The sequence below is a fragment of the Heliangelus exortis genome, chromosome Z, assembly GCF_036169615.1.
Source record: "Heliangelus exortis chromosome Z, bHelExo1.hap1, whole genome shotgun sequence".
Taxonomy (NCBI): Eukaryota; Metazoa; Chordata; class Aves; order Apodiformes; family Trochilidae; genus Heliangelus; species Heliangelus exortis.
Genome location: NC_092454.1, coordinates 1451988 through 1465966, shown reverse-complemented (window position 1 = coordinate 1465966; position 13979 = coordinate 1451988). Strand labels below are relative to the sequence as shown.

Here is a 13979-nt window from a genome sequence, read left to right as displayed (position 1 = left end):
TCATAAATTGCTTTTTTTTCCTAAGGAAAAGCCCCCCCAGGCTTGGTTTTCCTTCCTGTGGTGACTTTATCATAGAATCCCAGAATGGGCTGGGCTGGAAGGGACCTCAGAGCTCCTCAAGTCCAAGCCTTGCTCCACTCCCCCCGTGGTTCCCAGCCCATGGCACTGAGTGCCACATCCAGGCTCTTTGGAAATATCTCCAGGGATGGAGAATCCACCCCTTCCCTGGGCAGCCCATTCCAAGGTCTGAGCACCCTCTGGGGAAAGAAATTCTTTCTCATGGCCAACCTAAAGCTCCCCTGGCACAACTTGAGACCTCTTGTGCCCTCTTGTCTTGCTGAGAGTTGCCTGGGAAAAGAGCCCAACCCCCCCCTGGCTCCAACCTCCTTTCAGGGAGTTGGAGAGAGTGATGAGGTCTCCCCTGAGCCTCCTCTTCTCCAGCCTCAACACCCCCAGCTCCCTCAGCCCTTCCTCCCAGGAATTCTGCTGCTGGATCCCTTCCCAGCCTCCTTGCTCTTCTCTGGACCTGCTCCAGCACCTCAAGCTCCTTCCTCAGCTGAGCTGAGCTGAGCTGAGCTGAGGGGGCCCAGAACTGGACCCAGGACTCAAGCTGTGGCCTCCCCAGGGCTGAGCACAGGGGCAGAATCCCTTCCCTGGACCTGCTGGCCACGCTGTTCCTGAGCCAGCCCAGGATGCCATTGGCCTTCTTGGCCACCTGGGCACACTGCTGCCTCCTCTTCAGCTTCCTGGCAATCCAGACTCCCAGCTCCCTTTCTGCCACTCTCTGCCCAGCCTGGAGCTCCCCAGGGGGTTCTTGTGGCCAAAGGGCAGGACCCGGCCCTTGGAATCTTCAACCTCATCCCCTTGGCATCAGCCCAACTCTCCAGTCTCTCCAGGTCCCTCTGCAGAGCCCTCCTGCCTTCCAGCTGATCCACACTCCCCCCAGCTTAGTGTCAGCTGGGAATTTGCTGCTGATGGACTCAATGCCCTCCTCTAAATCCTCACTCAAGATATTAAACAGCACTGGGCCCAACACTGATCCCTGGGGGACACCACTAGTGACCGGCCGCCATTTTGATGCAGCCCCGTTCAGCACCACTCTCTGGGCCCGGCCCTCCAGCCAGTTCCTAACCCAGCACAGAGTGCTCCTGCCTGAGCCAGGGCCTGACAGCTTTTCCAGGAGAATCCTCTGGGAATGGTGTCCAAAGCTTTCCTGAAGTCCAGGTAGAGCACATTCACAGCCTTCCCCTCATCCCCTAGGCAGTCACCCGCTGATAAAAGGAGCTCAGGTTGGTCAGACAGGACCTGCCCTTCCTAACCCCGGGCTGGCAGGGTCTGATCCCTTGTCCATCCTGCAGGAGCTGGGTGATTGCCCCCAGGATGAGCTGTTCCAGAACCCTGCCAGGCACTGGAGTTTTCCAGGTTCTCCTTCCAGCCCTTTTTGTGGATTGTTGTGACATTCCCCAACTTCCAGTCATCTGGGATGTCCCCAGTGAGCCAGGATTTCTGGTAGATGATAGAGAGAGGCTTGGCGAGCTCTTCTGCCAGCTCTCTCATCACCTTTGGATGGAGTTCATCTGGTCCCAAAAAGGTTTAAAAAGAAGTTGAGAGAATGGTGAGGAACCTTTAAAGCTTTTTTTTCGGTGCTGGGGAGAAATGGTGCTGTAGAAATAGAAATGATGTCCCAGCTCCTTGTCCAGCTGGAGCATCCAATAAATACTCTGGAGGAAAAGAGGCTTTACAAGTTATTTAAATCCTTAATTCTACTTCAGTCACTTGAAAAATAAAAATAAAAAAAATTCAGAGCAGGTGGAGCAGCAACTGCTTTGATTTTGGGGGCTAAATTCTCCACTATTTCTGTTGGCAAATCCAGCTTGGATTTGTCTTGGAGAACCTGGGTGGGTTCAGAGAGGGCTCTGACCCCCAGCTCTGGTGGGATTTGTGCCAAGAGCAACCTGGAAATAAAATCCCTGGAAGCTCAGGAGCTTACCACAAGATGCTGGAGAAGAATCAGACAGAGCAGAATCAGCTCTGTCCCTAAAAAAAATTGAGGATGAGCTCAAACATCCTGCTGCAAAATTCCCAGGCAGCACTGATGTAGGATAAATGATGTTTTTCCTTTTTCTCCCAGGGAAAATTGCAAAGTGAGTCAATTAGCACTTTATAAATTATTTGGAGAGAAGTGGATAAATAATAGTGGGTAAAAGCACTGTGTATAACCTGCAAAAGCTAAAAAGATGCCAGCCTGCCTTTTAACTCCTCTCATCCTCTCTCCTCTCTCTGATTTGTTTTATTTGCACTTAATTTTTTTTTTTTTTTTTTTTTTTTGATGTTAGAAAGCTGATTTTCAACATTCCTTCTCAGGGAAGAGAAGCTTTTCACACATTCCATCATCTCTGGATTCCCCAGGCCCCAAACTCCACTTGGGGGCAACTTTATTTCACTTTATTTATTAATTTTGTTTACCACTGGGATCTCCAGGGTGTTAACCCTGACATGGAACAGAAAAATACAAATGTCAACCAAATATTCTATAAATGGGTTTTTTGCTCCATCCCTGGCAGTCTCTCAGGTCAGGTTGGATGGGGCTTGGAGCAACCTGGGTTGATGGGAGGTGTCCCTGCCCATGGAATTGGATGATCCAAGGTCCTTTCCAACTCCAAACCATTCCCTGAGGATATTCTTTGATAAAGCAGGAGGTGAAATGATGTTAAAAAGAGAGAAAATATAAAACTACAGCATTTGCTGTAACCCACCCTCTGCTCCTGGAAGTTTGGAGGCTCAGGGATGGGGCAGCCACAGCTTCTCTGGGAAACCTGGCAGAGGGGCTCAGCACCCTCAAATTCAACAATTTCTTCCCAATCCCAACCTAAAATTTCCCTCTTCCAGTTTAAAACCATTCCCCCTTTTCTACTCACTCCCTGCCCTTGTCCCCAGTCCCTCCCCAGCTTTCCTGGAGCCCCTTCAGGCACTGGAAGGTGCTCTAAGGTCTCCCTGCAGCCTTCTCTTCTCCAGCCTGAACAACCCCAACTCTCTCAGCCTGGCTCCAGAGCTGCTCCAGCCCTCCCAGCATCTCCAGGGCCTCCTCTGGACTCACTCCAGCAGCTCCATCTCCTTCTGGGGTTGGGGACCCCAGAACTGGACCCCAGGGGGGTCTCCCCAGAGTGGAGCAGAGGGGGACAATCCCCTCCCTGACCCTGCTGGGGATGCAGCCCAGGACAGGGCTGGTTTCTGGGCTGCCAGCACATGTTGAGCTTCTCCTCACCCAACACCTGATCATGGAATATTCAAAGTTGGAAAAAACCTTCAAGATCATCTCATTCCAACTTTTATCCATGGGCAGGGACACCTCCCAGCAGCCCAGGTTGCTCCAAGCCCCATCCAACCTGACCTGAGACACTGCCAGGGATGGGGCAGCCACAGCTTCTCTGGGAAACCTGGCACAGGGGCTCAGCACCCTCAAATTCAACAATTTCTTCCCAATCCCAACCTAAATCTCCCCTCTTCCAGTTTAAAACCATTCCCCCTTGTCTTCTCACTCCATGTTCTCATCCCCAGTCCCTCCCCAGCTTTCCTGGAGCCCCTTCAGGCACTGGAAGGTGCTCTAAGGTCTCCCTGCAGCCTTCTCTCCTCCAGCCTGAACAACCCCAATTCCCTTATCCTGGCTCCAGAGCTGCTCCAGCCCTCCCAGCATCTCCTCTGGATTTATTCCAACAGCTCCATCTCCTTCCTGAATCCCCCAACTCCAGCCTTTCACTTCCCAACTGGCAGCTCCTCCCAGGAGATGCTTCCCAGGTTTCAATCACCCCCCAAAATCCAGCTAAGATCATGGGAACCCCAAAAATGTTTGTACCTTCCCCCTGTGATCCTGACACCTCCATTCCCCTTCTTCAAAAGAAGTGGAGGCCCTGAAGCACCAAACCCAGGCTGAGCTCAGGAAGCAGCTTCTGCAGGCTGCTCAAAATAAATCCAGGATTATTCTTATTATTTAGAAATAGACAAGTTAGAGAACTCTACTTCTAAACTCTACTTCAAAAAAAAATCACCTGAATTTCTAAAGTGGAGACACCTCCCAAAGAAACCTCCTTAAATTACAGAAGCAATGAGCTCAATGAAGAATTAATTCCTTAGTGTTGGCTTGATAGGAGATTTTTTGCTTTTCTTTTATTTGTATTTTTGCCTTCTTCTTGCTGAATTCATTAGGTGAGTGCATGGAGTTATCTGAATAACTCTTTCCCTGTGTTTACAGAATTTGCTGGAACTTTTCCCCTGGAATTAACTTTCTGGATCCCAGAGGAAAGAGAAAAAACTGATTCTAATTCTTGAATTAAAAAGCTGGAAAAAATACCCATTCCAAAGGAGCTTTCTGCAAAAAGCTCCCATGGTTTCTCTTAAAATGAAGTGTAATTCCTAACACATTTATACTCAGATTTTTTAGGCTTGGTTTTTTTATATAAATTCTTCAAAATTTGTTCTGGTATGGCCTGACATCTCCAGGCACCTGGTGTCTGATGGAGGCTTTGGAGCTCTTTGGAAAATGAGTTTTTCCTGATGTGCTGGGGGGAAAATCCAACTCTTCCAGAGCCAGGATCAACCTGGGCATAGGAACCACCTTGTAAAATAGGTAGAAAATAAAAACTTTCTGCCAGTGCCACCAACAAACACCTAGAAACCACTTGCTGGAGTAACAGAGGTTGAAGGCTCAACTATTTCTTTCTTTCTATGGGAATTTAAATTTCAGGTTTGCTTTTCAGCCCAGAAATCAGTCATTTCTTCCTCCAAAAATCTACTTTTTATTTACCTGTATGATGTTGGATGATCAATTTTTTCTATCCAAAACTTTTGTGGCATCAAATATTTATGTCACGGGCACTTCACCTAAAAACCTAAATGACTAAAGATGTTTATCCCTCATTTTTGGGTTTGTTTTCTTTCTCTTCCCTTGTATTAGAGAAAAGAAGAAATTATTTGCAAAGATTGTGGGCTACCTGACCACAAATCCTGACAGATAGGCTGAGGGTTCAAACAGATCCCAAACCATCAGTGGGAAAAACAGCATTTTAAATATTCAGAATTATTATATACTACCTACAATTTTATTTTTTTTTTACTTTGCTGCCTATTCCTTTGAGTAGGATTTAAGGCTTCTCTTTTTCTTTTTTAGTTCCCAAGTAACCAGGGGAAAAAGACCAAGCAGAGGCTTCTGCCTTCACTAATTATGGGAGCTGAGAGCTGCACCTAAAGACAGATTTCTAGCAAGAAAAAGCAGGAGAGGAGGAATTAGCAGCAAAGCCTCAGCTGCCTCTGAACCATCAAAGCTTGAACAGGAGAACAAAACTCCCAAGAGGCTCAATAAAATCTGAATTTTTTGTTTTAGAAATTTAAATTTCAGGTTTGCTTTTCAGCCCAGAAATCAGTCATTTCTTCCTCAAAAAATCTGCTTTTTATTTACCTGTATGATGCTGGATGATCAATTTTTTTCTCTCAAAAACTTTTCTTTCCAGTTCCAGGTGCAGCACCCATTCTCTCTGTTAATTAATGTTTAATGAGGAGAAACCCAGAGCCATAACCCCCCCCAGGCTTTTTCCACCCTGCTGCTAAGTGGTTCCTTTTCCAGGCTGGATCCTGGTGATTTAGGGTCTCCTCCTAATGGTCCCTAAAATCCCAGCTGGGACAGCATTTTTCCAGTTGCTATTTGCCTCCTCTGGTGGTTTTTTACTGGTTTAATGGCCCTGGAGAAGTCAATTAATTCATTTATTGAGCCTTTTTTCAGGCTTGGCCTTGGCTTTTAGCAAATTTATCTCCTGGAGATCCCTCACGTGATGCCCAAAGCTTTAAAAATCCATCTGTAAATCTGTCAGCCTCAAATTATTGGCTGGGTTTAGTTGCTTTCCCCTGATTTCTTAGGGGTGGTGGTAATTGGGGTGGCTTTAATGCAAAAAGAGGGGGGGAAAGGCTGAGTCCTGGTGTCTGGAAAAAGCCATTTCAATAGATTGCCCATAAATAAAGAAATAGTGTGGCCTTAGGAGGAATTGATTAGTGCAGAAAAATATTGCTACCTAGGATGGGAAACCAATTATAAACCTGATTGCTGTGTGTGTTCAGCTGTGTAGCATGTGGTGTCTTCTTTAATATGGATTTTAGCTGTAAATATCTTATAGATATGGCTGCAATTTGGCTTTGCAGACCCAAGTCTAGTCAATATAATTAAAAAAAAAAAAACAAACCCACAACAGGATTTAATAAATTCTGTTGGGTTGGGCACAGTTCTAATAGGATGGGATGGGGAGAGCTGGATATTTTTGTCCTTTTTGCTGTATATTAGCAGGAAATATAAGGTTTGGGCTCTTAAAAATATGGAACTAAGTTGAGAAGTGTTAGCCAGCTGCAAAAAAAGTCATTTACCATCCCATTTAATGTCTCATTGAAGTCTTCTATTATTTCTGACATGTGGCTGGCTGCATCACTTGGGAGGTTCTGGATGGGTAGCACAGCATCACTTCTGAATTGCTTTTTTTCCCCTTAATTTCCTGCTGCTTTTCTCGAGTTGTTTTGCTGGAATAGAAAATATTAAGTTGCTGATAGCCTCGTGGGAAGGGGATGCAAGGAGGGATGAGTCCTGGGAATTGCTCAGTCCAAGGAAGGGCTCAGTCTCCATGTAGGATTGACCAGGGGAATTCTCAGCTTGCTGGATCCTTTATGTTTGGGATGCTCAGAGCTGACTGGGAATGTTTTTTCCTCCTTCCTGCAGCACCTGGGAGAAGGAATTCTTTCCTCTAGGAAGGAATCCTACCAAGGATTGAGCTGCTCCATGTCCCCTGGGTTTGTCCTCAGTGTCCAAGCATCCTCTTGGTCTCATCCTTAGGAATGATGCCAGATATTCCCAGACATCTGGAGTCAAAGGCTTGATATTCATGGTCTTGGAATTTTCTCCAAGTTTTCCTGACCTGAAGTGGCCTGCCCCTGAGCTGGTGTCATGAGCTTGAGAAGAATTTGAGGGGGAAAAAGATTTTTACTGGTGTGAACTGGGAACACTGGGTGTGACCAGGTTGCTCCAAGCCCCATCCAACCTGACCTGAGACACTGCCAGGGATGGGGCAGCCCCAGGGAAACCAGGGACAGGGGCTCAGCACCCTCAAATTAAACAATTAATTCCTAAGTTTTCATCTTAAACTCCCTTCTTTCACCTTGCAACCATTCTCTTTCATCCCTGTCCTTGTCCCAAGTCCCTTCCCAGCTTTCCTGGAGCCCCTTCAGGCACTGGAAAGCTGAAAAAAAATTATTCTCATGTGCTTCATTTCCATGTTCCTCAGTTCTGAGGCTGCTGAAGGGACCTGAGCATCTCTCCTGGGAAGAAAGAGCTGGTCAGCCTGGAAAAGAAGGCTGAGAGGGGATCTCTGGATGTCCATCAATAGCTGAGGGGTGAGGAGCAAGAGGAAGGGGCCAGGATCTTTCCAGTGGTGCCCAGGAATAGAATCCTAGAATCCCAGAATGGGCTGGGTTGGAAGGGACCTCAGAGCTCATCAAGTCCAACCCTTGATCCACTCCCCCCGTGGTTCCCAGCCCATGGCCCAGGTTGCCCAGAGGGGTGGGAGCTGCCCCATCCCTGGAACCATTCCAGGTCAGGTTGGATGGGGCTCTGAGCAACCTGCTCCAGTTCTGATGTCCCTGGGGTTGGACTGGATGGACTTGGAAGGTCCCTTCCCACCCAAACCATTCCATGATTCTCTGATTTTTTTTTCCCCTTTTTCTTTGAGAAATTAGGGAACTGTGGAAATGGACCCAACCCCCTCCCTGAGCATCCTTAGAGGGATGTGGAGCTCTGTTTTGCCCATGGATCTAAAAAGGTCATTGTTTTAAACCATGATCTTGAAAAATGAGAGATTTTGGCTTGCATGAACTCTGAAATACTGCCAAATCTGTACCAAAGCAATCTTGAGGGTCCTACTTGAATGATTCAGTTAAAATTGGATTTTTTTTCTCTTGTTCTGAATGTTTGCAGTGTGTGTGTGGGATGGGCAGGCACAAACAGCTTTGTGCTGATGATTGGAATCAAAAAAGATGAGTGCAGACTAAGTAGAACTGCCCATGAAGGCATTGAATCCTTGATGAAAATCCCTCCCAAGCATAAATATGGGAAAAAAAAAAAAAAGATTGTTTCCATGCCTTATGCTGAGCAAAGCCAGCGAGTGAGCCATATAAAAGGTGACAAGTAAATTAGATTTTAAAACTCTTGCAGTTTTGATAATCTGAGCTGACACTGGTAGCACAGGTTAGGGAAAAAGCTTTTTCAGAATAATAAGTTCTTTTGCCACCGTCTCCCAGAGGATTCTCCTGGAAAAGCTGTCAGGCCCTGGCTCAGGCAGGAGCACTCTGTGCTGGGTTAGGAACTGGCTGGAGGGCCGGGCCCAGAGAGTGGTGCTGAACGGGGCTGCATCAAAATGGCGGCCGGTCACTAGTGGTGTCCCCCAGGGATCAGTGTTGGGCCCAGTGCTGTTTAATATCTTGAGTGAGGATTTAGAGGAGGGCATTGAGTCCATCAGCAGCAAATTCCCAGCTGACACTAAGCTGGGGGGAGTGTGGATCAGCTGGAAGGCAGGAGGGCTCTGCAGAGGGACCTGGAGAGACTGGAGAGTTGGGCTGATGCCAAGGGGATGAGGTTGAAGATTCCAAGGGCCGGGTCCTGCCCTTTGGCCACAAGAACCCCCTGGGGAGCTCCAGGCTGGGCAGAGAGTGGCAGAAAGGGAGCTGGGAGTCTGGATTGCCAGGAAGCTGAAGAGGAGGCAGCAGTGTGCCCAGGTGGCCAAGAAGGCCAATGGCATCCTGGGCTGGCTCAGGAACAGCGTGGCCAGCAGGTCCAGGGAAGGGATTCTGCCCCTGTGCTCAGCCCTGGGGAGGCCACAGCTTGAGTCCTGGGTCCAGTTCTGGGCCCCTCAGCTCAGCTCAGCTCAGCTCAGCTGAGGAAGGAGCTTGAGGTGCTGGAGCAGGTCCAGAGAAGAGCAAGGAGGCTGGGAAGGGATCCAGCAGCAGAATTCCTGGGAGGAAGGGCTGAGGGAGCTGGGGGTGTTGAGGCTGGAGAAGAGGAGGCTCAGGGGAGACCTCCTCACTCTCTCCAACTCCCTGAAAGGAGGTTGGAGCCAGGGGGGGGTTGGGCTCTTTTCCCAGGCAACTCTCAGCAAGACAAGAGGGCACAAGAGGTCTCAAGTTGTGCCAGGGGAGGTTTAGGTTGGCCATGAGAAAGAATTTCTTTCCCCAGAGGGTGCTCAGCCCTTGGAATGGGCTGCCCAGGGAAGGGGTGGATTCTCCAGCCCTGGAGATATTTCCAAAGAGCCTGGATGTGGCACTCAGTGCCATGGGCTGGGAACCACGGGGGGAGTGGAGCAAGGCTTGGACTTGATCAGCTCTGAGGTCCCTTCCAACCCAGCCTATTCTGGGATTCTAGGATTTATTTCTTCTGATATGTAAGAGTCATCAAAAGGCAAAATCCTGGCTTCCTCTTCCTTCAGAAAACCTTTCCTGGGGGAATGAGGTTGCTGCTGAGAATTGGGGCTGTAATATTTGTCATGGACTCTGCATGCTGGGAGTGAAAATTGCTGGGCTGGAGGAGACCCCAATGTGCCCCTATCCTAAAAAAAAAAGAAGGATTTTTTTCCCTGGTGGAATTGTCTCATTGTGATGATGCTTTCCAGCTCCTGGTCCAGTGCTGAACGTGGCAATGGGAGGGTTGGGCTGATGGAAAAAGTGGAGGTTTCTGATATTCCTGTTCCATGTGCCCTCTGGAATTACCTGAAATGGTCTTGGAAAAAAAGTTGGAGAAATGGTGGAACTTTTCTCCCTATTAATATCTAGACCTAGGGTTGCTTGGTTCATGTTTTGGAAACACCAACCCCAACCTGTCAGAGCATCAGGAATCTAGAAACTGTCTCTAGAAACCTTAACTACCCCAATTTCATAGATAAAAATGAATAAAATATCTTATTAATATTAATTTTATTAATATTAATTTTATTATCATATTAAAGCCTTCACTTGTGACTCCTTCTCACTAGGCTGACAGCTGGTGCTAGGAGTGAGTGGCTGGGATTGCATTGCCCTGCTTGGTAATATTTTTTTAGAAGGATTTTTAAAGAAATATTGATAATTTTAATTTTTTTTCCCCCTCTTGATTCATTTTTTGAGTTCCCAGAAGATGAACCAACCCAACTTGAATTATTTCGTGAAGTCTGCAGGGCTTGTTGTGATTTTTTTTGCTGGGTGTTAACTCTGCAAATCTTTTCAGGGTTATAAATGGGAGGTAGCAACCAAATAACAAGAAAAAAAAATGAGAGTAAGTGAAGTGTAGCACCTTTTTGGAAAGCAGGCTGTGGAAGAGAGAATTAGGCAGCACTTTCTAAAATATTTACATTTCCAGCTTCACTCACCCATGGGCTCAGCCTCTCTTGTTTTCTGAAGCAAGCAGAAAAAAATCTCTCTTTTTTTATTACCTTCCTTTCTCACCCTTCAGCTTTTGTCTGAATTGGAGGTGGGGAGGAAGGAAAAAAAAACTTATGTTGAATTTAATTTGAAACAAAGCATTTAAAACATTTCTTTGGGGGATTTGTAGTGAGTGCTACTAAATTGCTGAATATTAAGAAAAAATATATTGCAGATCCTGAGATCTGATAAGATTTTTGGGGGTCTTTTTCTTTTTCTTTTTCTTTTTCTTTTTCTTTTTCTTTTTCTTTTTCTTTTTCTTTTTCTTTTTCTTTTCCTTTTCCTTTTCCTTTTCCTTTTCCTTTTCCTTTTCCTTTTTCTTTTTCTCTCTCTTTTTCTTTTTCTTTTTCTTTTTCTTTTTCTTTTTCTTTTTCTTTTTCTTTTTCTTTTTCTTTTTCTTTTTCTCTCTCTTTTTCTTTTTCTTTTTCTCTCTCTTTTTCTTTTTCTTTTTCTCTCTCTTTTTCTTTTTCTTTTTCCTTTTCTCCTTCTTTTTCTTTTTGTCTTTCTTTTTCTCCTTTTTCTCCTTCTTTTTCTTTTTGTCTTTCTTTTTCTCCTTTTTCTCCTTCTTTTTCTCCTTCTTTTTCTCCCTCTTTTTCTCCTTCTTTTTCTTTTTCTTTTTCTCCTTCTTTTTCTCCTTCTTTTTCTCCCTCTTTTTCTCCTTCTTTTTCTTTTTCTCCCTCTTTTTCCTTTTCTTTTTCTCCTTTTTCTTTTTCTCCTTTTTCTTTTTCTCTCTCTTTCCTTCTCCTTCTCCTTCTCCTTCTCCTTCTCCTTCTCCTTCTCCTTCTCCTTCTCCTTCTCCTTCTCCTTCTCCTTCTCCTTCTCCTTCTCCTTCTCCTTCTCCTCCTTCTCCTTCTCCTTCTCCTTCTCCTTCTCCTTCTCCTTCTCCTTCTCCTTCTCCTTCTCCTTCTCCTTCTCCTTCTCCTTCTCCTTCTCCTTCTCCTTCTCCTTCTCCTTCCTTCCTCTCAAATTCCTGGAGATGTGGTGCTGAGGGCCATGGGGCAGGGGTGGGTTAGGGGTTTTCAACCCCAAAAATTCAATGTTTCTTGAGGTATTTAAATAATTGCATTTTTGTTTACTATTAATCCATGATCTTGACCTCATCTTTCACTTCAAACCATGTTGAGGTTTTCCTTCCAGAACATGATCCTGCTCTTTTTTTGCTTTTTTTTTTTTTTTTTTGTGCAATTAAATCCTCCCTTCACCTCCTGAGTTAAAAGCAGAGCTGCTCCTCATTTAAAATCTCTAATTATGGGAGCCAAGCAACTTCATAGAGGATTTTCCCTTTGATTTGGAGGGGTGGAGAAACACAAGATGTGGCTGTAACATTTTTTTAACCTTTTAGGTTTAATTGTGCTTGGTTTTGAGCACTTTGGATTGCTGGATTTGCTCAAGTTGTTGCTGAGTGGTTTGGAGGCAATTTGTGATTATTCTTTCTGTTGATAACAGAATAATGAGTGAATTAATGAGTGGCTTTTAATGAGTGTAATTTCCACAGGAAAATTTTAATCCACATCACCCATGTGGAAATTCCAAGATTCTGTAGAATATCCCAAGAATTTAAAATTATTTCATCAGGATTGTTCAACTCTTTAAGTCAGGATGGCAACTTCTAACTCCAGCAGTTGTATAATTAATTTTTTTTTAATAATTTTTTTTTATAATTTTTTTATTTGTTGGCTTGAGTTTGGAGGTGCCTTGAGGCTTCTCTCCCAGACAGAATGAGTGGTTTTTAATGAGTGGCTTTTAATGAGTGGCTTTTAATGAGTGTAATTTCCACAGGAAAATTTTAATCCACATCACCAGTGTAGAAATTCCAAGATTCCGTAGAATATCCCATGAATTGGAAATTAATTCATCAGGATTGTTCAACTCTTTAAGTCAGGATGGCAACTTCTAACTCCAGCAGTTGTATAATTATAATTTTTTTTTTTTTTGGCTTGTGTCTGCAGATCCCTTGAGGTTTCTTTCTTGGTTTTTAATGAGTGTAATTTCCACAGGAAAATATTAATCCACATCACCAGTGTAAAAATTCCACAATTTTATAGAATATCCCATAAATTGGAAATTATTTCATCAGGATTGTTCATCTCTTTAAGTCAAGATGGCAACTTCTAACTCCACCAGTTGTATAATGAATTTTTTTTTTTTTTATAATTTTTTTTTATAATTTTTTTATTTTTTGGCTTTTGTTTGGAGGTCCCTTGAGGTTTCTCTCCCAGACAGAATGAGTGGCTTTTAATGAGTGGCTTTTAATGAGTGTAATTTCCACAGGAAAATATTAATCCACATCACCAGTGTAGAAATTCCAAGATTTTATAGAATATCCCATGAACTGGAAATTATTTCATCAGGATTGTTCAACTCTTTAAGTCAGGATGGCAACTTCTAACTCCAGCAGTTGTATAATTATATTTTTTTTTTTGCTTGTGTTTGGAGGTCCCCTGAGGCTTCTTTCCTGGCTTTTAATGAGTGTAATTTCCACAGGAAAATATTAATCCACATCACCAGTGTAGAAATTCCAAGATTTTATAGAATATCCCATGAATTTAAAATTATTTCATCAGGATTGTTCAACTCTTTAAGTCAGGATGGCAACTTCTAACTCCAGCAGTTGTATAATTTATTTTTTTTTATAATTTTTTCTTATTTTTTTTTTCTTGCTTGTGTTTCCAGGTCCCTTGAGGTTTCTTTCCCAGACAGAATGAGTGGCTTTTAATGAGTGGATTTTAATGAGTGGCTTTTAATGAGTGTAATTTCCACAGGAAAATATTAATCCACATCACCAGTGTAGAAATTCCACAATTTTATAGAATATCCCACGAATTTAAAATTATTTCATCAGGACTGTTCAACTCTTTAAGTCACGATGTCAACTTCTAACTCCAGCAGTTGTATAATTATATTTATTTTTTTTTTGCCTTGTGTTTCCAGGTCCCCTGAGGTTCCTTTCCCAGACAGAGTCTGTCACAGCTTTTGCAGGAGACACCATTCTCCTCAAGTGTGAAGTTGTTGGTGAACCCATGCCCGTGGTGCACTGGCAGAGGAACCAGGAGGATTTTTTCCCCAGTCCCACAGACCCACGGGTGGCTGTCCTGCCCTCAGGAGCTTTACAGATCAGCAGGCTCCAACATGGGGACACTGGGATCTACAGGTGCCTGGCAAAAAACCCAGCCAGTTCCAGGACTGGGAATGATGCAGAAGTCAGAGTTTTGGCAGGTAAGAAGTCCAAAGGCTTTTATTCCACTTTTTATCCTTTGTCTGGTTGTGTTTTTTGGTTCTCCAAAAAAGATCATTGTTTTTCCTGGAGCAGACAGGTTGGTTTAGCTCATTTGCCAGTTCTACAAGTTCTCAGGTTCTTCATGGAATAATTTGGGTGGGAAAGGACCTTCTAAAGGTCACCCAGGGACACCCTCACCTAGATCAGGGTGCTCAGAGCCTTCTCAAGCCTCACCTTGAACATCCCCAGGGATGGGGTTGAATAACTCCATGGATGAGGTTGAACATCC

General features: G+C 44.5%; 1 protein-coding gene across 1 annotated transcript in view; it reads left to right on the top strand.

The window, feature by feature from the left end:
• DCC (DCC netrin 1 receptor) overlaps positions 1 to 13979 on the top strand; it is a 496140-nt gene that overhangs the window by 205300 nt on the left and 276861 nt on the right. The window contains exon 3 of the mRNA XM_071730797.1: positions 13405 to 13689. Within this exon, the coding sequence (XP_071586898.1) occupies positions 13405 to 13689 (285 nt within the window). The remainder of the gene's footprint in view (positions 1 to 13404; positions 13690 to 13979) is intronic.